General features: G+C 37.4%; 1 protein-coding gene across 1 annotated transcript; it reads left to right on the forward strand.

Moving 5' to 3' along the window:
* Nucleotides 1–23,841: 23,841 nt before the first annotated feature.
* Nucleotides 23,842–26,921, forward strand: LOC133828605 (cucurbitadienol 11-hydroxylase-like). Its single transcript, XM_062258866.1, has 9 exons — nt 23,842–24,133; nt 24,605–24,935; nt 25,021–25,170; nt 25,253–25,501; nt 25,693–25,782; nt 25,887–25,965; nt 26,067–26,173; nt 26,279–26,406; nt 26,551–26,921. The coding sequence occupies exons 1-9, from the start codon at nt 23,928–23,930 to the stop codon at nt 26,636–26,638; spliced, it is 1,428 nt and encodes a 475-aa protein (XP_062114850.1). The 5' UTR covers nt 23,842–23,927; the 3' UTR covers nt 26,639–26,921.
* The last annotated feature ends 688 nt before the right edge of the window (nt 26,922–27,609 follow it).

Genomic DNA, 27,609 nt, shown 5'->3' on the forward strand with positions numbered 1-27,609 from the left:
TAGGAGGCCAGGATGGTCATAATTGATTTATTATGTTATTAAATGATTATATGCATGTTTAGGTGTATTAAATATGCATGTGAACCCATTTATGATTAATTGGGTAATTTTCACATTTTGGCAATTTCGGGCATATTTGGCATATATGTGATATGTGTGTGGTGCTTTATTATAATTTGGTTAAGCTAGGGTTACTCAGCACGAGACGATCCTAGGAGGTATGCTAGTGGGAAAGTCACATCGGGATTTATTCTTGACTCGGAGTGATTCAAGGGGTATTTAGCACATTACCGGGTTATTGGATAATGGGAATAAGTATTTGATGATAAATTGGGAGTTAGTAAGATCAGGGGAAAATTATGGAGGTTTTGACTATTTTGCCCTGGGGACATTTTCGGGACCCCGAGCGTTAGGATTTGTTTGAGGTTCCTTAAGCTTGAAGTAACATGTTAAGAAATAAAAAGAACGTTCATAACGTTTTCGCTCCCTCAAAGTTCCACTTTCATCTCTCGATCGCATTTTCGAAGGAAACTTGAGTTCTAGGACTCAGATTCAAGCGAGGATCAAGGCATAGCGATCCTAGGGAAGATTAGAAGCTTATTAGCTGAAGGATTTAGTTGGGAACAAAGCAATCGGAGGTAATCCAAGCTTTATGTTCTAAGTTTTTAAGCTTGAATTGGATTTTGTGTTTTGATGAGGTTTTGGATGATTTGAGACTTGGGTTTTGTTGGTTTTGGATTATGGGGATGTTTGTGAACTTTGATTTTTGAGTTTGGAGATGCTTAGATAGGTTTTAAAATGGTAAAATCAAGGAAAAATGGCTGGTTCGTGGTTGGGCCGCGGCCCAGCCTCGATGAAGCAGGTGGAGGTTTCTGTTTGGCCTGGGGGCCGCAGCGCTTGATGCCATTTTTGGCCAAAATGATGTTTTGAGCATGGGAACTTAAACCTTAGGCCTCAGGATCGTTCTTACTACCCGGTTTAGTGGGATTCGATGTCCCGGAGGCTAGGTCTTGGTTTCGAGATTGGTTTTGGAACTTGAACTCATTGGATCACTGTTTATGGTTGTGACTAGGTTATCGCTAGAGGCTTGGAATCAGGATCATGCTTGTGACTCATTTATTGGTAACCTGTGCTTAGACCAAAGGTAAGAAAACTGCACCCCATATGTGACATGCATGGTTATTATTGAGGCATGTCAAATGTTTAAATGTGATGCATGTGATCCACGAGAAACATGTGATTAGGGCATGCCATGAATGTTAAATACGAGATTGATCAGAGCTTGGGTCTCTGTGTTTGTGCATGGTCATAATTATGATAACAATTGTTAAGTAAGCATGCTGAATGCCCTACATTTGGATATTTGACATATGATATATGCCTGGTAGCATTGCTTACTTGTGCGTGGCACTGACTAACTAGTCAGAATTGGCAATGGTGTCAGTATTAACTGTGAAGCTGTGACCTACTTGTCAAGTTCAATAGTAGTACTGAGCACTGGTCACCTGGTATTGACTAAAAAGTAAAGAACGGACTTAGCGTGTTTAACCCAAGCTGATAAATATTAGATCTAATTGACATCTGCATTGAATGACTCAAATGAGCATTAATGTCGAACCGACTTCAAGTACGATGAAAATTATAAGCGCTTGTCTAACCAAAGGCTAGTCACTTAGAGCCAGGGCCAGGGAGCCACAGCGACTGTTTAGTCACATGGCTATGGGTGTTGAGCCTGTGTGACGTACCCATTAGTCACTCATCTGTTTAAGCTAGTGACTTACCCATCAGTCACTCATTTGTTTAAGCTAGTGACTTACCCATCAGTCACTTATCTGATTAGAGCCATTGCCATAAAGCCCAGGTGATTGTTCCGTCACATGGCTATGGGTACTGAGCCTCGTAGTGACTTGCTTGTCAGTCACTCATTATGGTTAAACAGAACCTCAAAGTGATATTCAATCACCTGTTGAGGGCTATAAGCTCTGTATGATTATAATGATCATCATTTGCATGGTTGTGGTGTTGAGCCCCGTAGTGACTTGTTTGTCAGTCCCTCATTATGGTTAATGGAACCACCAGTGTTAAATCACTCATCTGATTAGGATTGAATTGATAGTCATCCAATCAGGAGGGCATGATTTCTTATCCTAGATTCCCCAGCATTATTTGAATTTATTTGCATGCTTAAATGGAGCTATGCTTGCTAGGAATGCGAGATAAGATTTGATGCATGATATGACTGTTCATGAGCATATTGAGTTTTTTTGCTGGGCTTCGGCTCACGGGTTCTATGTGGTGTAGGTAAAGGCAAAAGAAAGCTAAAACATCCTTGAGTTGGAGAGCTTAGGTGATGATGTGTACATATGCGGCTACTCGACCGCCACAACCGAGGGTTGAAAGAGGAACTACGGTTAAACCCTGTTTAGTCGCTTAGATCGGCTGATTGTATATATTTTCTTGTAATGAACCTTTAAATTATATTTTTAGGATCCCAATGTATACAATAAATGTTTTAGTGAAACATTATATCTTAATCAAAATTTTTAATCCCTAAACCGCTAATCATACTTAGTTACACGATTCTATCCTACATGTCTATATAACAACGCTAATAAACGCATTCTATCCTACATGTATATATAACAACGCTAATAAGCAGTTCCTTTGCATTTACAAGCAATAACAATGCTAATAAGCATGTTCTTTATCATTCATGCAACAGTCAAGGGCTAGGCCCTATCAGAATATCTCACGCTCTCAAGTCATGCATGCAGAAAAGGTTTATACATTTATTTAAACATTTAAGCACTTAATCACATAAGTAATTAGCAAACCCTGAGTCGAGCTTGTCATTAATGGCGAGAGTACATGCCTGGCCAGTCTTCAAGAACCCTTAAACCTTGGCAGCTCTGATACTAAGTTGTAACGTCCTCCTAATCCAGGACCGTTACACTGTGTACTTTAAATAGTGTCAGACTTGCTAATCAAGTCATTTGATTATAAACGTGTAGCTAAGGTTAATGTCAAGGGTTAGGGTTAAAATTTTTGGTAAAAGGAAACGTTGACTTTTCATTTGAAAGTTTCATACATACATGGGATCCCAAAATATTACAAGCAAATGTTTAAAAGGGTGTATACAAATCAAAAGTTACAACCAACCAGCCTAAGCAAAAAAATAAGGGATACAACCCTAGTTCCTTTGAGATATCCTCGACCGTGGTGGATGAGCAGCCACATATGTACACACTGCCACCGAAGCTCTCCAACTCATGGCTGGTCTAGCTTTCCTTTTCCCTTACCTACACCACATAGCACCCGTGAGCCAAGGCTCAACAAGAAAACTTAAACATGTGCATGAATAGTAAATACAGATTCCAAATACATATCTAGCATGCCCAGCAGTAATAACCTACTAATGCATGCATAAAATTACAAATAAATGATCATCAGATAATTTTGGGGCCCGCTCCCCTGAATAATTGAGCATAGAGTCAACCCGGGGCCCTATGCCCTAGCTATGTGACCATAGAGTCACCTGGGGCCTTTGCCCTTAGCTATGAGTAACTAGCCATAGAGCTAGCCAAGTGCTTTGTTTTCCAATGACCATAGGGTCGACCAACGTAATAGTATGTCCCTGATTGGGCCTAAGCCTCTCGACCAGCACGCATCGCACTATTCCCGCCCTTGACTAATAAGTCAAGGCTTGAATCAGACATTCAGACAACCAAACAATCAGGTACAAATACAGATAAGCATACTTCAGACAATACAAGTATGCATGCATATAAATCATGGTATCTTAACCAGTCAAATACAAACACAGTAATAACCATGTTCCTTAACGGGGTCGAGCCCTACCTATGCAAGCAAGGAAAGCATTCATTAAGCAATTATCCATATACAGAGCATTCAAGCATAACCTAATTCATGTTTATTCTTAGGGGCTGAGCCCTAATCATAATTATAATAAAAAATCGGGCCTAGCCCTGATTACATATATCAGGTATTGGGTGTAGTTTTCTTACCTTAGGCTCGAGTGCAAAGTGTATTAAGAATGACCCTCGAGCACGATCCTGGTCCTGAGCCCCTAGTGATAACCTAGTCACAACCAATAGATAATCTCATCAAAACGAGTGAATAAAAATTTCTTTTATCATACCTAGCCTATGGGATGTCGAATTCTACTAAACCGGGTTGTAGGATCGATCCTGAGCCCTTAGGTTTAAGTTCCCACACCCAACAACCTTCCTTGGGCTCAAAACCCTTCAAGCGTCGCGACTCAAAATAAAGGAGCCGCGACCCACCCCAAGTCAGAGAGCCCAAGCTCTCATCTGATTTGACATGCGCGGCTCAAATGGCCAGAAGGCACCTGCTTTTCCCAACATTTAAGAGAGCTGCAATGCCCCAAGAACAAGGTCGTGACTTTACATGATAACACTATTTTTTATCCGTTTTCCTCAAGCTAAATCCCTCCAAAAACCCATGCCATCATAACTAAAACTCAAAAGTAAAGTCCCCAATCAATTCAGTATCCCAAAACCATCAAAACCTAAGTAAAAGCTTGGCCAAAACCCCATCAAATTCCCAACTCAGAACTGAGGTTCTAAAACTCCAAGAACTTAACTAAAAACCAGAAAACAAAAAGATTTAGGGCTAGAAATCATTACTTATATTGCCCCAATCGATGGTAAGTCTTTCCCTAAGCGATCCCAAGCCTAAGCTAGCCTCAATACTCCTTGAACCGCAAGAATTCCCAAGAAATTTGAGAGAGCATGTGTGTAATCAAGAGAGAGAAAAGGAGAACATGTTTCCTCTATTTTTGGTGTCTTGTGAGGTTTACTTAGACGCTAATTAACCTTAAGCAAATCCCAAGGCTTAGGGTACCAACAATGCCCCCGAGGGAAAAATGGCCAAAACTCCCAGAATTCCCTCCTAATCTCACTAATACCAAATATATCCTCGAATGTTTATTCCCGTTACCCGATAACCCAGTAATGTACTAGACATCCAAAGTACCCCTTGACTCCCGAGTCAGGTATTCGGTCCCGTTTTGACTTTCCCGCTAACTTGCTCCCTAGGATCGTCTCGTGCCGAGTAACCCGAATATATCCACATAATAATGTGGTCTCACACATATATCACATATATGCCAAATATACCCATAAAGGGCCAAATTATGAAAATTTCCCTTTTAATAAGAAACGGGCCCACATGCATATCTAGTCATATTGTCATATAACTCACGTAATCAAATACTTACACGCATATATATAACATTAACATATAGTTTCCATAAATTTCCATCCTGGCCCCCTAATCAAGGCCCTAAGCCTTATTAGGTAATTTGGGACGTTACATTACCAGTGATAGTTTGACCAAAATGACTTCCTGTTTTATTTTTTGTCTACTGTTTTATTTTTATTATATAATAGAAAATGAATAAAAGTTAATGTGTAGTCTTAAAATATGATACAAGGTTTTTTTTCATAAAGTTTCTTTCTGCTTAGATTATGTATCAAAATTGCACCGCATGTGACTCGCCCGAACACCCGTTACAAGTGATTACAGATCACAAATATCTAATCACTTGGGGGCAGATGAGTAGGGCTTGGATCACCCGGAAGAAATAGTTTCTAGCAAATGAGACCTCGGCGAAACTTAGTAAAAAAGGTACCTAAAAGAGAAACCTTGGAACATTTTGACCCCTAGTGTCGACCATAAGAGGGCTAGATCTTGAACATGGTCTCTGACCACCGTTTTCTCACGACTATTGAGCGTTAAGGCTTGAAGTCAATGGGAGGAGCAACGAACCTGAGCTTTGAATACTCAAGTCGATTTTAATAAATGAAACCTAAAAGTGGTATCTCAAAGTTGAGAAAAGAATGGACTAAAGCTTAGATAATTGAGTTAAGGTACCACAAGACCTAAGTGCATCATGTGGCCTTAGTGTCAAGCTGATAGGTACCTGAATTTCTCAAAACTTACACAAGGATGTAGGCAAACGTTAAAAATGGCATTATCATATGTGTGAAGGATAACCTAAAAGCATTGGATGCAACTAAAGTTACAGTGGTAACAAGTTTCTCAAATGCATGGCAAGGGCTAGGCAAAGAGTTTCTTAAAGGCCCCCGTTTTAGTCAAACCCCTAAGGTGTAGACCTAGAATAATAGATTTGAGAATGTCGCAAAGCCTCGGTGCCCGAGCAATGTATGAAAAAAATATTTGAAAGGAAACCGACTAAAAGAAAAAAATATCGCAATAATATATACAAGTTATTACAAAAAAAGGGCTCAGGAGTGTGAGCTTTTTAGTCTAAACCCCAGGGGCACGAAGACCTGTAATTAAAATACATACATAAATTATAAAAATAAGTAGTATATGGAAAATAGAGCTATTGTGGGGCTGACCCATCTCCACTAACAGGAGCTTCCGAGGCCCCAGGGGCCACCTCGCTAGATAGAATCACCATATTCTCAGTGTTAGTGGGTCTGGGGTGGTTAGAATATTGTTTTCGTGTGCCTCCTCAACTTTTAGACGCTCCTCAAAGAGACCCCAAACATACTTTTCATCATCCCCCAAATAGCTAAGGTCCAAGTCGGGGTTGCAAAGCCAGGCATTGAAGATGGCATCCATTGCGATTGAGTCAGATTGCTCTTGGTGTTAACTTCCGCCTGGTTTTCCTCAATGAATTGGGCTATCCAAGCAACCTAGGCATTAATTATCGTGTTCAAAATGATCTCCTGGTGATTGAGAGAGGCTTTGTCCTTCTCCAGAGACTCATTCTTGGTCTAGGCCTTTGCGAGCCCCTTCTCGGTTGCCCCCCTTTGAGCTTCGGCTGCCTCCCTGTGAGCCTTTTCCTCTGATAGGGCTTGTGCCAATTTCTTTACCTCCCAGGGGGAAAGAGCACCCTCTCCCTTTAGCTTGATCAATTCCTCTTATACTTTATTTAGGAGGGAAGTGTAATTTTGAAGCTCCTCGTGGAGACGCTGGGTGTCCCACATTAACCCCTTCACGATCTCACTTTATTAGATGGTGAGAAGGGTCATCTGTGAAAGATAGGAGAACACATGATTATTGATGAGAACAATGGAAATTAGAAAAATAAGGTAGCATAAACAAAAGAAAGTTTACCAAAACGGAGGTGACTGACTTGCTCTGGGAGAGGTGGGCAATGTTTTGCTCCTTTACCTGGGCCCATCTTCGAGGGGGAATGCTTCCCATAAGATCCCCCACTATGGTGAGCAGTCTAGTGGCTAGGGGGCAACCTCCTTGTCGAGGTTGCACAGATACTATTGGAAGTTGGCGTGAGCCAATGCCTCCGCAATGTCATGACCCTGCTCTAGAGCTGCGCTAGGCGCCCCTGTCAAGGGGGGCATGCCCTAGCGAGGCTACCGATATGGGAGCCGACTCTTTAGCGATGGCCTTCCCTTGCTAGGCCATCTTTTCAAAAGCCTCTTTGGCCGCTGAAAGTTCCCCAGCTTCGGACAAGCGAGGCAGGGGCAGAACTGCCGCATCCTGGAGAGGTCCCATGGCTGGGATAGCGCTGGTTGTAGAATAAGGGACCTCGCATATAGAAACTGAGAGCCCGGTGACCCGAGCAGTAGTGGGGATGTCGGAGGTGGAGATTTTGGCCTTCTTTGGAGCCCTTGAAGTTTTGCTGGTGGCTTGTTTCCTTTTTCTAGCCTCCAAGGCTGCCTTCTTCTTCTCATCCACTAGGCGGGTAGAATTCATTTGGCCTGAAACGCAGTAAAAGAAGGAGTTAGTTAAATGAAAGTATAAGGAAAAGTAAAAATATATAAAAGCAAACGACAAAGTAAGTTGTCATCCCACCATCAGGGGTCCCCGACTCCTCATCATTCTCTGAGGAAATTAATTCCTTGACCGTCTCTCCATAGCGTCGAGGAGTAAGCTCAAGTCTAGGCATGCATTAGTGCTATACTAATCTAGTCCTCGGGCACGTATAGACATGACTTGATCGACCGCTGTGGTGCCTGCGACATCCCCAGGCTAGTGGAGATGAACAACTTCATGGACTCGATCGAGATAGTTAGAATACTACTTCCACGACCAATGGTGGTCGGCGTACCAATAACAACATAAAGTTGAACTAAATGAAGTATGCCCCGGACTGTGACCCTCATTAACAATCTGTGGAACCAAGATAGAAATCTCCTCACCTTGGTTTTCTGCTTCATGTTGCCTTAGGGTATGCAGGTGGTGGTTTGGGCACGAACGACCTCGAATGTCTTGTCAACCTCATCCTCTAACTCAATATGGGGCCCGGGAGGATTCTCCTCAGGCCCCCAAGTGTCGGGAACCACCATTCCAAGAATGAAAGCCTCCTCATCGCCAGTCATCAAGGGAAACTGCCGAGAAGTCTTGACGACCTCATTGATCTCCTCCTCTAAATCCCCCAAACTTGGTTTTTCCATTTATAGGGATCATCTACCACGATTGCAAGAAAGGCTCGCCTCTCCCTCTAGTGTGGGTTTACGATCCCCATCATGTCCAAGCAGTCTACCTTTTGGCCGACGTCAATAAGCCTGACTTCCTACAGCTAAGTGGTGGTTAGCAGTAAGATGTCCCTGTCTTTGTGAAAAAGGGCGTTGATAGTCTGGGCCCTAACAAGGTACTCATACTTCTAGTTGGGCCTCGAATATTGACCCGATAATTGGACGACGAGAAACACTAAATGAATAAAGGTCGACTAAGAAAAATAGCAAATTGAGACATGAGAAGATAGACACTTACCGACTTTGTTAAAGGATAGGCAGAGTCGATGGTTGTTGAGCCTATCGAAGCCCGTTGTGAAGAAGAACTTGTTTTTGGATTTGCGGGGTTTTTCCTCATTGTGATGGAGGGTTTGGTAGGGCAAGGCCCACTTGGTTAGTTGATAGAATCCTTCCTCCTTCCAACCCCCTTTCTTGGGGCTGCCTTCAGTTGAAAATGGTAGTGGAGCTCTTCGGGGCATGGGAGGACCCAAAATTCTTTCATGTTTGGGAAAGTCTATGTTAGAGGTCATTGGTATTCTTTTACTATACAAGATATTACTACTGCACTCAGTCTTCCTGTAGATGTTGAGTTCACCGAGGTGCCATTTGACAAAGATGTGGTTTTGTCTGAAATCATTGGACAAACTGTTACCTGGAATACCCATGATACTGTCCATTTTTCTCATCTCACCTATCAACATGCTGCACTAATGAGGTTTTCTCTTTCTAATTGGTTGCCATCTTCCAACATGGTTGCGGTATCCCAAGAATTAGCCTTCTTACTATTTAAACTCACAACTGATGCTCCAAATGATATGGCTGACATGATTTTAGACCAGATTGTGGCCTTGTGAAAGGGAAATCATAGGAAGTTAAATTTGCTTTTTCCGAACTTGATCTATAAAGTGTTTTCTTCACAGAAGGAGCTGATCTTGGACAGTGAATTTGAAGAGCCTCCTGTGTTTGGAATGACTTTCAAACCCTCTGAGAAGTTTGAATCTTTTAAGTAGCCTAAAGGAATATTTTTGCCACCTGTACGTGCTGCTTCTCCTGCATATTCAGGATCACCTTCTATAGCTCCAACTTTTCAATCTGCTCAGACATAAATTGCCAAGGTTACCACTCGATTGGGTAAATTGGAGGAGGGCCAAGCTTCTATCGTTCAACATCTCGGTTTAATAAGAAGTTCCTTACTGCATGATTAGTATTCCTGTTAGGTTGAACCTTGTGTTTTTTATTTTGGTCTTTTTTTTTTTTTTTTTTTTCTTTGGCCTATTGATAGACAAAAAAGGGAGTAGTGTTTATTTTTTGTTGTACATCACAACGCTGGATCCTATTTTCAGGGAGAGTTGTCGTGTTAAACTTTTTCTTTAAAAGCTAACATGTTTGTTTGTTTTATGTGTTAGTAACTCTTATGTGCAGGAAGAGTATTGTATACTCTCATTGTTTCTAACATTTCTCTTTGTAGATTCTTCTTGGGTATTTACATCTAAAATATTTTTTCAATCAAAGTGCCAAAGGGGGAGATTGTGAATTCCCTTTTTGGAAAATTATATTTGACAAAATATTTTTTGATTTATTTATTGTAATCTCGACATTCAATTGAAGATTATTTCAATTTTATTCTGTTCACATTTATGTTCTGATTATATAAAAAATTGATTATATCAATCTATTCTATTTATAGAAGGTTTGAAAATATACTTATCTTTTAACATATGAATCAAATAATAAATGTTGATTTATTTTATATCTGGCTGATTTTATTTGACAATCTGATTCTTATGACCAGATTTCAACAGATAGGATCACATTGATCTTCATTAAAACCGAATATAGGAACTTGCAATCACAACTCAGCTACGGACTGTTCTATAGCTACAAACAGTCTGTCTATTTCCTCAGATCACAGATGATTCAATGTAATTGATTGGTTATTTAAGGAAACATTTTCTAGTGAGCTGTGTGCATTCAGAACAAGTAAAGGCTGTCTTATGTGAGTATATTTGTGTATAAAGACTTGCCATAGCAGCCTTGTCTAGGTCAACTCTTTTGTCTATTGTTAAACTTATTCTACATCTTTAGAAAAAGAGTGTTTCTTGTGTAGAGGTTAGTGGTTCGACTATACCTCTGTTATTTTGTGTATTGAAACAATTAAGCAAAGAGAAGAACAAAGAGCAAAATCTTCGGGAGAAGGTTCATCCTATTCTTGCCTCGGGATGAAGCAAGCATTCTTCAAGCAAATCGAAGGGAGTTTGAGTTCTTGAAGTTTCGGCAAGGTTCATTCATCAAGTGGAAAATACATCAAGCTTGCAACAGTATATTAGAGGGAGTCTAATCTTCACTTAAGTCAAATACTTTGTATTTTTGAGAAACTTTATCAATGAATCTTATCTTTTGGCATGACCCCGTGGACTAGTAATATCTAAAAGGATATTGACACCACATAAAAAAACTCTGTGTGTTTTTACTTTTCTATTTTATCCTTTTGTTGTGAATTTCTTTAGTTACTGAATCTCTGTCTGTACCTACAGAATATCTGTTCTAGTACCAACCATTTATTTCGCATTTAATTAAATATAAAGTTGGTAATCATAAAATACAGAATTTCATTTGGTATCAGAGTAGTTCACTAAACTCTTAGTGAGATTTTGTGGTTTTTTTTATTATGTTTAAGTTATTTTGTGTAAGATGTATTTCTTTGCAGAAGGAAGTTCCAACCCTGACCTCCTCTACTGAATTATACTAACTAACCATATTGGAAAGTCAGAATGAGGGCGTTTATCAAGTCACAAGATGAAAGGGCTTGGAGATCTTTATAATCTGGATGGACTCCACCAGCTGATAAAGACAAAGTAGGTAATCTAAGGTAAAGAACGGTCTACTGAAGATGAAAAATTGTCTGGTTACAATAATAAGGCTTTGCATGCGATCTTTAATGGAGTTGGTGAAGGATTTATAAAATTGATTTCTTTTTGTGAGTTTGCAAAAGGTTTGCAACAAAAAGAATCTGTCAAAATTTCCTAAAGGTAGCACATCTTCCAAACCTTTTGTTCTACTAACAAAAAGGGTATCCAATGCAGAGAGTGTGAAGGTTTTGGTCAAATTCAATCAGAATGTGCCAATACTTTGAAAAAGAACAAAAATGGGCTTAATGTCACTTGGAGCGATGATGAGACCGAAAGCAGTGAAGAAGATGAGGGAAATGTTGCTTTAACCTCTGCTTTGTCTAGTATTTTTCAGGAAAAACTTGTGTGTTTGAACTATACCATTACTGAAAGCAATATTGATGGTGTAGTCTTAGAATCTAATGAGTCAGAAATCAATGAGGATTCATTGGCTGAATCTTAAAAGGTAAAGTATGGTAAGTGGGTACAAGTTTATGCTGAAAATCGTTCTTTGACAAAAATTAATAAAAGTTTGTCTCATAATATCTAGGAACTTAAGATGAAAAACAAAAGTTGTGAATCTGAATTGTGTTAAAAAAGGATTGAAATTAACTATTTAACAAAAGAACTTGAAAATCTAAAAAGAAATGTTAACATGTTGAATCAAGATTCGTCTATTTTTGAAGAAATTCAGAACACAGGGCAAATAAGTCATGCTGGGTTGGGATTTGTTGAATCTCAAATCAAAATGGACACACAATTTGTAAAATATGAGAAAATTTGTACTGGGTGTTCTAATCTAACATTGCAGGTGTCTGATACTGCAACTGGGTCTTCTATACCTACAAAGGAGAAGCGATCAGGTAAGGATGACATATTTCGTGAACAATCCAGGAAATTTGTTCCCATTTGTCATTTTTGTGGAGTAAGAGGTCACATTCGACCTAAATGCTTTACTTTGTACAAAATGTTCTAGTCCAATTATTTTGGAAAACTAAAAAAAAGTAAAATAAACATTTTTCACCAAAACAAATATGGATAAAGAATGAAAAATGTCTTGCTGGTTTTTCTTGCTTTAGAATTACTGCTTCTCAAATGTGGTATTTGTACAGTGGTTGTTTTAGACACATGACATGTAGTAGAGACTTTCTTGTCAATATAATATTCGACCTATGCAATGTGGTGGAGTGACATTTGGAAATGGATTAGCTGGAAATGTTATTGGGATAAGAATGCTGAATTTTGAAGGCTTACCAAAGCTTAAAAATGTGATGTTAGTTGAAGGACTAAAAGCTAATTTACTTAGCGTTAGTCAAATCTGTGATCAAGGGTATACTGTCAATTTTGATAGTGATAATTGTTATGTTCTCAATAGTGATAAACAATGTATTTTACAAGGTTTTAGATCTACTGATAATTGTTATACTCTCACTCCTGTTCTTACATGTCATTAAGCCATAGATAACACCACTGATCTATGGCATGAAAAACTTGGGCACGTAAACTACAAAAATTTGAAAAAGTTGTCAAATGTAGGCATTGTTTGAGGGTTGCCTAAATTAGGTAAAGAATCTGTGAGTAAATGTGAACCTTGCAAACTTGGTAAGCAATTGAAAGTTACTGTAACGCCCTGCTACTTAGGGTCCATTACCAAGTGTGTTTAAAATCAGTGCTGGACTTGCTAAACAAGTCATTTGGACTAAACGTATGATTAAGCCACTAAAGGTTTGGGTATTAAAAACTTTTGGTTAAGTCATAAACATTTCCATTACATCAAAAGCATGTTCTTTACACGGGATCCCGAAAACATCAGTTTAAAAACTGGTTACAACATTCAAGTTACATAATAAGCCGACCTAGGCGGCAAAAGTTGGGTTTAACCCTAGTTTCCTTGAGCATCTTGGCCGTGGTGGTCGAGCGGACTGCATATGTACATGTCACTGCTATCGCCCTCCGACTCATGGCTGGTTGAGCTTCTCCTTACCTTTACTTGCACCACAAAGAACCTGTGAGCCAAAAGACTCAGCAAGAAAACACATTAAACAATTCACAGAGAGTAATATATTTGTCAAATAGTAATAACTAAATCTGGTGCATTCATTATACAAATCAGCAACCATAGGGTCACACAAATGCGTGTCGCACTTCCTTTCAATTTGTTGGCATCTGAGCTAGTCAAGTGCATGTTGCACTCCCAGGGTGGCCCAGCCATGGTGGCCTGCACTCCACGTGCACAATGCCAATCTCAGCTTATAAACTGAGTCCTTTAAGTCCATGACTTATAATTCAAGTCTCATATGCCCCCGACTTGTAAGTCGAAGCTTTAGGACCCTCGACTTATAAGATGAGTCTTTCGAAGTCCAATATGCCCTCGACTAATAAGTCGATCCCCATTTAACATCCTAATAACCCTCTGGTTTATAAACCGAGCTTTCCAATCACAACAGACAATCACATATCTCATATAACATACATATCAACAATTACAATGCATTATAATACATTCAAACAGCAGTCACAGGCATAATCATAATTATGCGCATTCTAGTGTACTTAACCAGATATTCACAAACATAATTATAATCATGTTCATTAATAGGGCCAAAGCATTAATCATATCTACATTCAGTATTGACTAAGCTTTAATCACACATTCACATATTGGGTGCAGTTTTCTTACCTTTGGTCCAAGCACAAGTTATTAGCGACACCCCTCGAGTACGATCCCTGATCCGAGCCCTTAGCGCTGACCTAGTCACAACCCATAATAAGGAATTCCATCAACAACGAATGATTAAGGGCTTTCAGACTGAGTCCCAGCCTTCGGGACATCGAATTCCATCCCGAGCCCAAAAGGTTAAGTTCCCGACCTAAAAACACCCCTAGGGCCAAAAATCCCCTTAAGGGCTGCGATCCTAAGGACCCATGCCGCGGCCCGCCTCTAAATCAGAGGCTCGACTTCCCTGGAAAACCAAACACACGCCGCGACGCTCCCCTGAGACACCGCGACCTGTCTCTACCTCTGAGCCCACCTGGCTCCTTCTTGCTCCATAGGGCTGCAGCACACTAAGAACAGAGCCGCGGCCTAACCCTTCGAACCCAGAATTTATGGGTTTTTTCCATAGCCAAACCCAACAAGAAACCACCCAATTATATCCCAATCTTCCAGTTAAATCCCCATAATCAATATACTTCCTTCCAGCAACCAAACCTAACTAATTAACAACTCAAAACTCATCAGCACATCCTAAATTCACTCTCCCAACTCACATACATGCAAAACACCCTAGCTCTCAATAAATTCAACAGAAATAACATGAGGAATTCAAATTAAAACCTTACCTCAACTGTGTGACTCAAGCTTCAATCTTCTCCCAACAATTCCCTGGTTTGAAGCCTCCCTTCCAAGCCAATTTCATTCAAATTGACTCAAACCACCCAAAGCTCCAAGAGATAAAGTATAGAACGTAAAAGAGAGAAGTGAGGTGCTGAGAATCCTCTTTTATTTTGTTCCTAAATCATCTGAAATGTTCCCAATAAACCAAATCCTAACCTTGGGTAGAAATGACCAAATTGCCCCTTGCCCTTAGCCTATTCTTCATGTGCTCTCAAGGGCAATTTTGTCCTTTGACTCATACACCACTATTCACAATTTACGTCCTATAATTCTTGTTACTCCAATATTCTCACATGATTACCAAATAATTTCCCATTACCCACTAATTCCTAGTAATGTACTAAATTACTAAAATACCCCCAAGCTCACCCCGAGCTGGGTATAAAACCCTGTTGTGACTTTTCCGCTAACTTGTTCATCAGGATCGCCTCACGTGGAGAAACCCAAATATATCCACATAATAATTTGGTCTCAATCACACAAACACATATTTGCATTTATACCCTGAACGGGTCAAATTACTAAAATACCCCTCTTATAAGAAACATGCCACATACACATATTTAATATTTCTAATATGCAAGCATAATTATATTATAATATAATTCACATAATAACACAGTTATTGCCTCCCGACCCCCTAATACAGGCACTAAGCCACATTAGGAAATTTTGGATGTTACAGTTACCCACAAATGCATTTCTGATGTTAATACCACCAAGGTTCTTGAATTACTCCACATGGATCTGATGGGTCTAATTCAGGTTGAAAGTTTGAATGGTAAGAGATATATTTTTGTCTGTGTTGATGATTTCTCTCGTTTCACATGGGTTGACTTTTTATGAGAAAAATCTGATACTTTTGATGCTTTTAAATCTCTTTGTTTGAAACTAAAAGTTGAAAAAGACTGCAATATTGGAAAAATATTTTGAATTAGTAGTGATCATGTGAAAGAATTTTAAAATGCTTTTTATGATGAGTTTTGTAAGTCTACAGGTATTTCTCACGAATTCTCTGCTCCTAAAGCTCCTTAGCAAAATGGAGTTGTGGAAAGAAAGAACCGCACCTTGCAGGAGATGGCTAGAGTGATGTTAAATAGCAAAAAAATTTCCAAGCAATTATGGGCGTAAGCTATCAACACAACTTGTTATATCATAAACAAAGTGTTTCTTCGTCCAGGTACTCTTAAGACCCCTGATGAAATCTAGAAAGGTAAGAAATCCAATGTAAGTCATTTTCATGTGTTTGGTTATGCTTGCTATATTCTAAGAGATCGTGAAAACACTGGAAAGTTTGATGCTAAGAGTGACGTTGGTGTTTTGATTTGATATTCTGTTAACAGCAGGGCATATCGTGTGTATAACATGAGAACCCAAACTATAATGGAGTCTGCTAATGTTGTTGTTGATGATTTCAAGGATTTTTCTGAGGTTTCTACAGAAGTTAACATAGAAGACTTGTTGGAAAAATCTCCTGCACTGACAGAAGATTTGATTGAGCTATCATAATCTTCATCTGATGATACAACTTTGGATTCTGTAGCTACAATTGATGATTTTCTAGATTCTACATCAAGGAATGAATCAAATCAAACACCAAACATCATCACATATCTAGTTCAGAAAGAGCCATCTTCCAGAGTAAAAAAGAATCACCAAACTGACCTCATTTTTGGAAATATGGAAGAAAGCATGGTTACTCGAAGAAGGTATGCAAATTTGGTTCATTTTTCATGTTTTACTTCATCTTTTGAGTCTAAAAATGTGAAGGAAGCTTTGACGGATGAATCATGGATTCATGCAATGCAAGAGGAGTTGGATAAGTTTTCTTGCAATGAAGTTTGGACCCTTGTTCCTAGACTGAGCCATGCCAATGTCATTGGAGCAAAATGGATATTAAAAAACAAGAGTGATGAATTTGGCACCATTGTGAGGAACAAAGAAAGATTGGTGGCTCAATGATACACACAAGTTGAAGGTATTGATTTTGATGAAACATTTGCACTAGTGGCAAGACTTGAATCCATAAGGTTACTTTTATCTATTGCTTGTGTTATTGGATTTAAATTGCACCAAATGGATGTTAAGTCTGCCTTTTCAAATGAAATTTTTAATGAAGAAGCTTTTGTGTGAGCAACCTAAAGGGTTTGAGGCCCTCATTTTCCTAACCATGTTTACAAGTCAGACAAAGCATTATACGGTTTAAAATAGGCACCACAAGCTTGGTATGAGCGTTTAACTCAATTTATAATTTCACATGGTTATCAAAGAGGTAGTGTAGACAAGACACTGCTTATCAAAAACATGAATTTTGATGTTATTGTTGCTCAAATTTATGTTGATGATATAGTGTTTGTTCTACATCTAACTTTGAAGTGCAGGTTTTTGTTCAATGAACACAAGAGGAGTTTGAAATGAGTATGGTAAGTGAACTCACCTATTTTTTGGGTCTTCGGGTTAAGCAATTCGAGGATGGTACTTATGTTTCACAAAGTAAATATGCAAAAAACTTGGTGAAAAATTTGGGCTTGAAAATGCAAAACATATCAATACTCCAATGGGCACAATAGTAAAATTATCCAAAGATGAACATGGAGTAAAGGTAGATCCAACACTGTACTGAAGTATGATTGGTAGTTTGCTTTAACTTACTGCTAGTCGTCCTGATATTTATTATAGTGTTGGTGTGTGTGCTCACTATCAGGGAAATCTCATGGAGTCTCATATTACTGCTATGAAAATGATCATTCGCTATGTAAATAACACTCTTGATTTTGAGATTTTGTTTTCAAAAAGATGTTACATACTGATTGAACTACTTATATACCAATTCTTTTTTTTTTTCATGGCAAAACTACCAAATATATTTTAATAGTTTCACTTAAGTACCAATTCTTTTAATGAGGAGGATGAAGAAATTGACTTGTTGAAAGAAGCTATTACATACTGATTGAACTACTTAAAATATTTATCTATGACTGAGTAAATTCTTTTCCTGTGTAACTTTTATGATTTTAATACAATAGGTAATTAGCTTGTTAATATATTATTTGTATTTTCTTACGAGTTTGATTCTTTGATGAGGAACAAAAGCAAGTAGAATAGTTGATTCAATTGGTTGGAAAAATTAACAAGGTTAGTTCATTATATATATATATAATAATAATAAAAAAAATGTTGTGGCCGTTTTTTTAGAGCTTCATTAAAAATAGTCTTTGTTTGTCTTGGTTTAATTTTATTTCATATACTAGCATTTTTTGCTCTTCAGTGTGACAAATGTTTTGTGTTTTTTGTTTCTATATTTTTTTAAATAAATAAAAAAAATAAAAAAAAGAGGTCAAAAATTTAAAAATTTATTTTGCAAAATAAAAAATGGCAGGTTTCACCTGGTAAGTTTTTCTTATGGTTTTTTGTAATAATGTTTGCTTTCCTTTTTTGGTGTGTCTAATTGAGGTGTAAGAATTGTGTGGGATTTGGGAAATAAGAAAAAAGGAGAAAAAAATTCTTGATTGAGAGTTACTTGATTTGTGTCTCTTCATTGCACATATTTAGTTTCATTTTCTTGATTTTTCATTTTAGGTAACTACCCACTTCTTTTTTTTTTTTTTATAACCCTAACTCACGATCACCTCTATCAGTATCCTTTCTTTTTCTTCTTCTCTTCTCGTGTGCTTGTTGTTTCTCTGGTTCTTTGTTTTTTTGGGAATGGATAAGGCCAAAACTGCTGGCGGTTCCAGGCGTCCTGCTCGTGCAAAACCCTCGGTCAAAGCTGCAATCAATTCTCTTGCTACAGCAAAACCTTCAGGAAGAACAAGGGGTCAAGCACGAAAAAAGGTACTCAACCTGAATGAGAAACCATCTCAATCCGCTTCTCTAATCTCTTCTGCTACTCCGGGTCTGGGTGTTGATGACCCTCAAGAGACCTCCTCATCTGCGCACTCGAGTCCCAAGTCTTCATCTTCAAATGAAGCTTCCACATCTCGGCCTGACAGTTCTGGAGGTGCAAAACCCAGCACTGAAATCTCCCCACCAGTATCCTATCCACCTCCTTCTGCATTCGAAAAGCTCTTTGCTCTTTGATATGAACGACGCTCTAAATGTAGTTTTGATGTCTCCGCTGGCTGTTTCTCTCAAAGCAAATCCACCTTCCGTGACAACCATTGAATCTGAGGGTGGTGATAAGAGTGATACAACCCTGATGAAAGTGAACCCTCAGAAGACCGTTTTGTAGCTTCAGAACCTGGAGATGTGTCTCCAGAGCCACCTGTTTAGCTATTTAGGACAAGCAGAAGTCTACAGTCAAACGCCCTCTAGAAATTCCTCCCTCTGCTCCTATTACTAAAAAGGCCCGAAAGTATGGTAAACTCAAAGATTTTTCTCCACATTCTCATTTTTCTGCTTTAATGACAATGAAAGGCACACGAGTCTTTATGCTTCTTGATAATTCATTTTTGAGAAATTTTTTGATATTGATGCTCATAGGGTTTATGGGGTTCTAAAGATGGTTCAAGAGAGGGGTTGGAGGAATACTATAGATGGCTTTATTGGTTATGTTGATAGGCTGGTCAAAGAATTTTATGCTAATCTAAATGATGAGTTTCTTGACAAAAATTCTTGCAGTTGGGAAAGTCTATGTTAGAGGTCATTGGTATCCTTTTACTATACAAGATATTGCTGCTGCACTCAGTCATCCTGTAGATATTGAGTTCACCGAGGTGCCATTTGACAAAGATGTGGTTTTGTCTGAAATCATTGGACAAACCGTTACCTGGAATACCCATGATACTATCCATTTTGCTCATCTCACCTATTGACATGCTGGACTAATGAGGTTTTCTCTCTAATTGGTTGCCATCTTCCAACATGGTTACGGTATCCCAAGAATTAGCCTTCTTACTATTTAAACTCACAACTGATGCTTCAATTAATCTGGTTGAAATGATTTTAGACCAGATTGTGGCCTTGTGCAAGGGAAATCGTAAGAAGTTAAATTTGCTTTTTCCTAACTTGATCTATAAAGTGTTTTCTTCACAGAAGGAGTTGATCTTGGACACTGAATTTGATGAGCTTCCTGTGTCTGGAATGACTTTCAAACCCTCTGAGAAGTTTGAATCTTCTAAGCAGCCTAAAGGAATATTTTTGCCACCTGTACGTGCTGCTTCTCCTGCATATTCAGGATCACCTTCTATAGCTCCAACTTTTCAATCTGCTCAGACATAAATTGCCAAGGTTACCACTCGGTTGGGTAAATTGGAGGAGGGCCAAGCTTCTATCCTTCAACATCTCAGTTTTATTAAGAAGTTCCTTACTACATGATTAGTATTCCTGTTAGGTTGAACCTTGTGTTTTTTCTTTTGGTCTTTTCTTTTGTTTTTGTTTTCTTTGGCCTATTGATAGACAAAAAGGGGAGTAGTGTTTATTTTTTGTTGTTCGTTACAACTCTGGACCCTATTGATAACTCTATATTTTAGAGTTATTAATTGAGCTTTTGGACTTAAAAAGTTAGGTGAAATAGAGTGTTTGTGCTGTTATTGTGTGGTTTTAGTCACTTTGTCTCTTAACTTTGTTTGTGTAATATGTTTTAATTAATGATAACTCTTGTGGAAAATAATGGAATTATGTTCTAAAAAGGTGGTATTTATTTTGAAGGCATAGCAAGAGAGTGCTTGGAAAGCTTAGTGAAGCATGTGGAAGGAAATCATATTAGAGCTGAAATTCTGGCTATTGTTGCAACATCAGTCAACTTTGCTGCAGCCAAGTATGGACAGTCAGCAACATAAAGTCTGCACACTTGGCATGTACTTGGATGAGGTGGAAAGGAGCTGCAAAACTCTGAAAAGGAACAGAATGTTGTCCCCCACGTGTAGAGAGAGAAGGAGAGGGTTTATACCCTTTGTGAGCCCAAAAAGAGATTATCTTCTACAACCCAAAAAAATAGAGGAAGAGGGAGAGAACCAGCCGCCCAAGCTCCATTGAAGGGGTCTCCTCTGAATTTCTTTGAGCTGAATCATCAAGAAGAGAAGAGAAAAAAGAAGGAAGCTAGAAGAAGAAGAGGATTAAGAGTTAGAAGACAAGAAGAGAATATCTCTATCAATTTGGCTTGTTTTTCTAAACTCAACTTTCATATAATTTTATTTTCTTTTTCTTCCTTCCTTGAACTCTTGAGATAATGCTGAATATTTATTGTGGTGACTTGGGTATTTTTACTATGACTTAAATTATTTGTGTTAGGGATATTGATGAACCCTAATTTGTAATTGCCCCCAAATTGTTGACTGTTTTATGAAATTTCTCTCTTGTTCAATTGAGCTATTTTTATTGTGCAAATCTCTTGCTTGGGAATGATCAACTTATGTGAGAGACAAGCTAGTTGTAATTCCGGAAGGGTAAAAATTAGTGGAAATGCTTGATTGATGCATGTTGATACTTTTGTATTGATTAGTGAATAACTTAGGAATATTTTATCCACCTTGCAAACTTGAAGGATTGATGCTAGGAATTATGTTCTTGAAATTAAATTTAGCATAGGAATATGTGAATCTAATTGATGGAATTTTAACATGAGCATTTGAAAAAATGGCATGTGCATTAAATTGGAAATCCTAGTTACAAGAGAACTTTGCTATGAACTTTGTTGCAACATCAGGGGCAAAACTACAAATTAGGGGGATTTGATATGCCTAACTATTATCACCATAGTAATCGCAATTTGTCATTTTCCAGCTTTATTGTTAATCGCCTAAATTAATTATCTTGTTTAATTATTTTTGTCCTTTAGTTTAATTGATTAGTCATAAAAAAAGGGATAGTTAATTGCACCCCAAATTGTTTGATGATGATTTTTACAATATTTGTTTGGCAATCCTTGAGGAGACGATAAAAATTACTTTCATTATATTACTTTTTCAACGATTGTGTACACTTGCACACACTTAGGAAAATCCGCAACACCTATTTTCAAGGAGAGTTGTTGTGTTAAACTTTTTCTTTAAAAGCTAACATGTTTGTTTGTTTTATGTGTTAGTAACTCTTATGTGAAGGAGGAGTATTATATACTCTCATTGTTTCTAACATTTCTCTTTGCAGATTCTTCTTGGGTATTTACATCCAAAATATTTTGTCAATCAAAGTGCCAAAGGGGGAGATTGTAAATTCCCTTTTTGGCAAATTTTATTTGACAAAATATTTTTTGATTTATTTATTGTAATCTCGACATCCAATTGAAGATTATTTCAATTTTATTCTGTTCACATTTATGTTATGATTATATCAATCTATTCTATTTATAGAAGGTTCCTCCAAGTCGCAGGACGTTTTAACCGAAAGAACTTCTTGCCCAATTCATGCCTTTCTGTTTTTACGGGTCTTGCAATAAAATAGGATTTCATATTGAGCTCCAAATATACGCTATTGGGATAGGATGACTCCTATGACAACATACTTAGCTTTTAACATATGAATCAAATAATAAATGTTGATTTATTTTATATCTGGCTGATTTTATTTGACAACCTGATTCTTATGACCAGATTTCAACAGATAGGATCGGATTGATCCTCATTAAAACCGAAGACAGGATCTTGCAATGACAGCTCAGATACAGACTGTTCTGTAGCTACAGACAGTCTGTCTGTTTCCTCAGATCACAGATGATTCAATGTAATTGATTGGTTATTTAATGAAACATTTTCTAGTGAGCTGTGTGCATTGACCTAGTAAAGACTGTCTTATGTGAGTATATTTGTGTATAAATACTTACCATAGCAGCCTTGTCTATGTCAACTCTTTTGTCTATTCTTAAACTTATTTTACATCTTAAAAAAAAAGAGTGTTTCTTGTGTAGAGATTAGTGGTTCGGCTATACCTCTGTTATTTTGTGTCTTTGTATGTGTTTTATGTATTGAAACAATTCAACAAAGAGAAGAACATAGAGCAGAACATTCGGGAGAAGGTTCATACTAGTCTTGCCTCGAGAGGAAGCAAGTACTCTTCAAGCAAATTGAAGGAAGTTCGAGTTCTTGAAGTTTCAGCAAGGTTCATTCATCAAGTGTAAAATACATCAAGCTTGCGGCATTATATTAGAGGGAGTCTAATCTTTGCTTAAGTCAAATACTTTGCATTTTTGAGAAACTTTATTAATGAATCTTATCTCTGGACGTGATCCCGTGAACTAGTAATATCCAAAAGGATATTGACACCACGTAAAAAAACTGTGTTTTTTACTTTTTTATTTTATCCTTATGTTGTGTATTTCTGTAGTTACATAATCTTTGTCTGCATCTGTAGAATATTTGTTCCAGTACCAATCTTTTATTCCACATTTAATTAAATATAAAGTTGGTAATCATAAAATACGGAATTTAGAATATGTGCGTAATATATGCAATTCATCCAAAAGATAGCATAAATGGAATGAGTATATTAGAAGGAAGAAAAGAAGGTTGCCGTGGAAATTATAAGAGAAAAGAATGCTTTGCTTTACGTGGAGAAGTCCAATTGGTTTAAGTTTTAAAAGAAAAAGAGATAATGGAGAAGATACGGGGTAAAGTGCATTTAATCATACAAATGAATTAGAGGGTAGAGTGAATGCTTATGTGAAACCCAATATTAAATTGGGTATGTAGTTATCAAATGGTGTTGAAATTTGGTACTCAACAAAGATTCCAAACTATTATAGTATTTTGCACCAAAGTGGTGCACCCTGGAGATGCCCTTAAAACAGCTTTAATAGTGAACCTAGTCTCACTTCCCCTGAGAGACTCGTTCATTCCATTACTCAACTCCAAGAGATATCATCATTGACTTTGAACATCTTTTAACAAATAAACAGAAATTAGACTCCAAGTAGGAAAAGTAAACAAAAAAGAAAACCAAAACAAATTTAATATTGATTGTCTCTGGCAATAACATGATCAACATACTTAACTAACACGTAAATATCTGAAGTCGAAGAAAATATATTCTCAATATATAAATAAAAAGAAGAATTGTGTCAGCCGAGTGAATTGAATGCAAATTTCTATGTCATGTTCCTTCAAAGTCATGATTGGTGGGCTAAGTTTAGACTATAAAGCTCTCTCCACAGACTACAATCTCAGTCTAACAGAGCTCTCTAATTAAAACTGTAAGTAGTAGAGTTCACAAATTAAGATGTGGATGAATTCAGTTGGATTTGGGCTAGTGGGGTTGCTGGTGATATGGCTTGGCCATTGGATTAGGAAGTGGAGGAATCCTAAGTGCAATGGGATTCTGCCTCCAGGCTCAATGGGATTCCCTCTCATTGGAGAAACACTCCCTCTCATTATTCCCAGTTACTCTCTTGATCTTCATCCCTTCATCAAAACAAGAATTCAAAGGTAATGATAAATTCTTCTAAGTGTGTATATACATATACTTGTACAGATATTCTTCTATGTCAGTAAGTGTTATAAGACTGGACAGTTATTCATTTTCTTTTCTCTGTTGAATGCATTTATTAAATATTCTTGTAAAAATTAGACTTTCTTCTAAAAAGCAGCGATTGAATTATGAGTATTACAATATTCTAATTTGCTTCAAGTATTTATAAAGATAAATTAGTTAACTCTGATGGTTATTTTAATTCGCTTAATCTGTCATTAGTCAGTTAGTTGTTATTCCCTTCAGTTAGTTGTAATTCTCTTTAGCAGCCTCTCCTATACAAGGAGCTGCTTCTCTGTTGTATCATCCAACTGATATTCGACTACTACTATCAATAAAATAATATTTCTTTCATTGTTTCAGTCCTAATAAGTCCAGCTTAGTTAATAGTCATTGGTTTAACATGTATTATCTTCATTTTGTTTCAGATATGGGACTATTTTCCGAACAAGTATAGCAGCTCGCCCAGTTATAATATCAGCTGATCCTAAATTCAACAATTTCCTTTTCCAGCAAGAAGGGAGGCTAGTTGAGCTTTGGTATTTGGACACCTTTTCAAAGATCTTTGCTCAAGAAGGCGAATCTCGAACCAGCGCAGTTGGTGCTGTACACAAGTACGTGAGGAACATATTTCTCAATCACTTTGGTGTTGGTAGCCTTAAGGAAAAGCTGATACCTCAGCTTGAACAAGTGGTCAACAAGGCTCTCAGTTCATGGTCAACTCAAGATTCTGTTGATATCAAACGAGTTGCTTCAGCTGTAAGTTTCAACCTTAATATTCACTTAATATTTTGTCTAACTAGGCTTGATCTTATTCATAGTGTTAACCTGTAATTTATTACAGATGTTTTTAGAATTTAGCGCCAAGAAAATTATAAGTTACGATGCTGAAACTTCACCAGTGAGATTGAGCGAGGCATACGGTAGAATCTTAAATGGTTTCATGTCTTTTCCCTTGAACGTTCCCGGCACAACATACCATCAATGTCTAAAGGTAAGAATCGAACTTTTCTCTTTGGAAACATTCATGTCCGTAGCAACATCTGTATTTATTAGGCTTGGTTATGAATAACTAGGACCAAAACAAAGTAGTATCCATGTTGAGGGACATGTTAATAGAGAGACAGAACTCGGTCGAGTTGAATCACGGAGATTTCCTAGATCAGATTTGTAAGGACATGGAAAAAGAGAAGTTCTTATCTGAAGAATTCATTGTTCAGCTGATTTTTGGGGGTCTGTTTGCTGCATTTGAGTCAGTTACCGCTGTGATGGCATTAGCTTTCTCCTTGCTTCCAGAGCATCCTTCAGTATTGGAGGAGATGACAGTAAGCATACAAATTTTAAGTTTGAGTTTAACTTTCTATATGTATTGACCACTGTTAAGTTTGACAACTCAAACTCGTTTTAACAACTATATAGAAGAAATCTTTCAGCAAAACCTATTGGCTGATCTGACATACGCACATTTATATTACAAATATATGACTTACGTGGTTAATTAAGTTCTTTATATCAGGCAGAGCAGGAAGCAATTCTCAAAAGCAGACAAAATCCAAACTCTTCACTCACATGGGACGAATACAAATCGATGCCTTTTACTCTTCATGTGAGTCCTACAATCATAAGAAGTCAATACAAAAAATATGATTAAATTAGTGTTTCAACTGCCATAAATTTGACATGTTTTCTATGTTGGGGAAACATATACAGGTTATCAATGAAACTCTTAGGCTGGGAAATGTTGCACCAGGATTATTACGTAGAGCAATCAAAGATATCCCAGTAAAAGGTTTGTAGACGTTACCCTTTTCCATGTATATATATTGCTTCATATAATGTTTAATTTATAATGAACCTTATTGCATAATTGGGATCAAAATGGTTTTACAGGATTTACTGTCCCGGCTGGTTGGACCATCATGTTGGTCACCTCTGCTCAGCAGTTAAGTCCTAACACATTCCACAACCCGCTTGAGTTCAATCCATGGCGTTGGAAGGTTTTGTTTTAATGTTGTTTTTCTCAAATAATACTTGAAAGCAGCCTTTGCCGGTAAAAACTAAAAGAAGCTAATCATGTAGTTGTGATAATTGATGGAAATCAGGAACTCGATTCCGAAGTTATATCTAAGAATTTCATGCCTTTTGGGGGAGGAATGAGACAATGTGCAGGAGCAGAGTATAGTAGGGTGTTCATGGCAACCTTTTTCCATGTCTTGCTCACCAAATTTAGGTACATTTTGCCTTTGGTAATTCTTTGTTTTTTTCCTCTTTTATAGATTAATTAAGGTGAGTATTTACACAAAGACTAAAATATACTCATAATGAATCTTTTAGTAATTTTATTTTATTAATTTTTTTAAATAAACTTATGTAGGTGGACAAAAATCAAAGGAGGAACTATTTCTCGAAATCCTATTTTAGGATTTGGAAAAGGCGTTCACATTAAATTCTCTAAGAAGTAAAATGAAGAGACAACAATTTTAGACTTGTTAACATTTAGCTTTCTTGAGTATGAGCATATATTATTTGTTTACATGTCATTAATTCAAATTTCTATCAATAAAATAGTATAATCTATGGCTTTTTCTTCTATTTGTCATGAGGAATAGTGAGAGAGAGAGAAGGGAAAGTGTTCTTCGGTATAAGCCTATTACCAAGTTGTTGTAGAGATTGCAATATTTCTCCAAAAACAATGCAATGTTTCATGAAGCATTGTAATGATTCATGAATAGGTGCCAAAATGGTTCATGAAACAAAGCAATGTGTTGGTTCACAAATATGTATCAAAACTTCTATAAATATTTCAGAAATTACAGATTTCTTATCATGTTTGATGGTTCAATATTTTGTTGGATAGTGGTTACGAGTTTGTTGTATCTTGGGGGTAATTCGCCATACAAAACTCTACAACAAACTTTGAGAAGTGAGGGCAAATAAAACCTTGAAGGAAAGTGTTCATACACACCTGAAATCCAAATAATTTATTTTCATTCTTTCTTGTCTCCTACACCACATACATCTCTTACAGTTTTATTTTAAATTCCCCCACTAATATATATATATATATAATACACAATTGTGAGGAAAAAAAACTTTTACTAAAACATACAAATGTGACTTGTTTCGACTGTTTCAAATGAGGAGGTTGCAACTAACTCTATGGCTTTGATCTATTTACATATGTTGGTTGGAGACGAAGCCTCTAACTTTGAGATATCGGCGAACCATGTGGAATAGGGTCGCCGAACACAATGAATGTATTAGTATGGAACACTTGAGGAATAAGTAGAGACCGGGTGTTCCAAGCATTACTTGCCCATGTAACAGAGTTTCAACTGGATTTAGTATTCTTATCTGAAACATTGAGCACACACTCCCTGATGGGAAACTTTTCGGATGAAACTCAGTTTTTATGAAAAATTGGTGTGGAATA

This window comes from Humulus lupulus, chromosome 1 (genome assembly GCF_963169125.1).
Source record: "Humulus lupulus chromosome 1, drHumLupu1.1, whole genome shotgun sequence".
NCBI lineage: Eukaryota > Viridiplantae > Streptophyta > Magnoliopsida > Rosales > Cannabaceae > Humulus > Humulus lupulus.

Excerpts from the sequence above, each read along its gene's own strand:
- LOC133828605 (XM_062258866.1), top strand. The coding sequence starts at position 23,928 with ATGTGGATGAATTCAGTTGGATTTGGGCTAGTGGGGTTGCTGGTGATA. Across the intron at positions 24,936-25,020 it reads TCAAACGAGTTGCTTCAGCT|ATGTTTTTAGAATTTAGCGC; the intron begins GTAAGTTTCAAC and ends AATTTATTACAG. Across the intron at positions 26,407-26,550 it reads GTCTTGCTCACCAAATTTAG|GTGGACAAAAATCAAAGGAG; the intron begins GTACATTTTGCC and ends AAACTTATGTAG.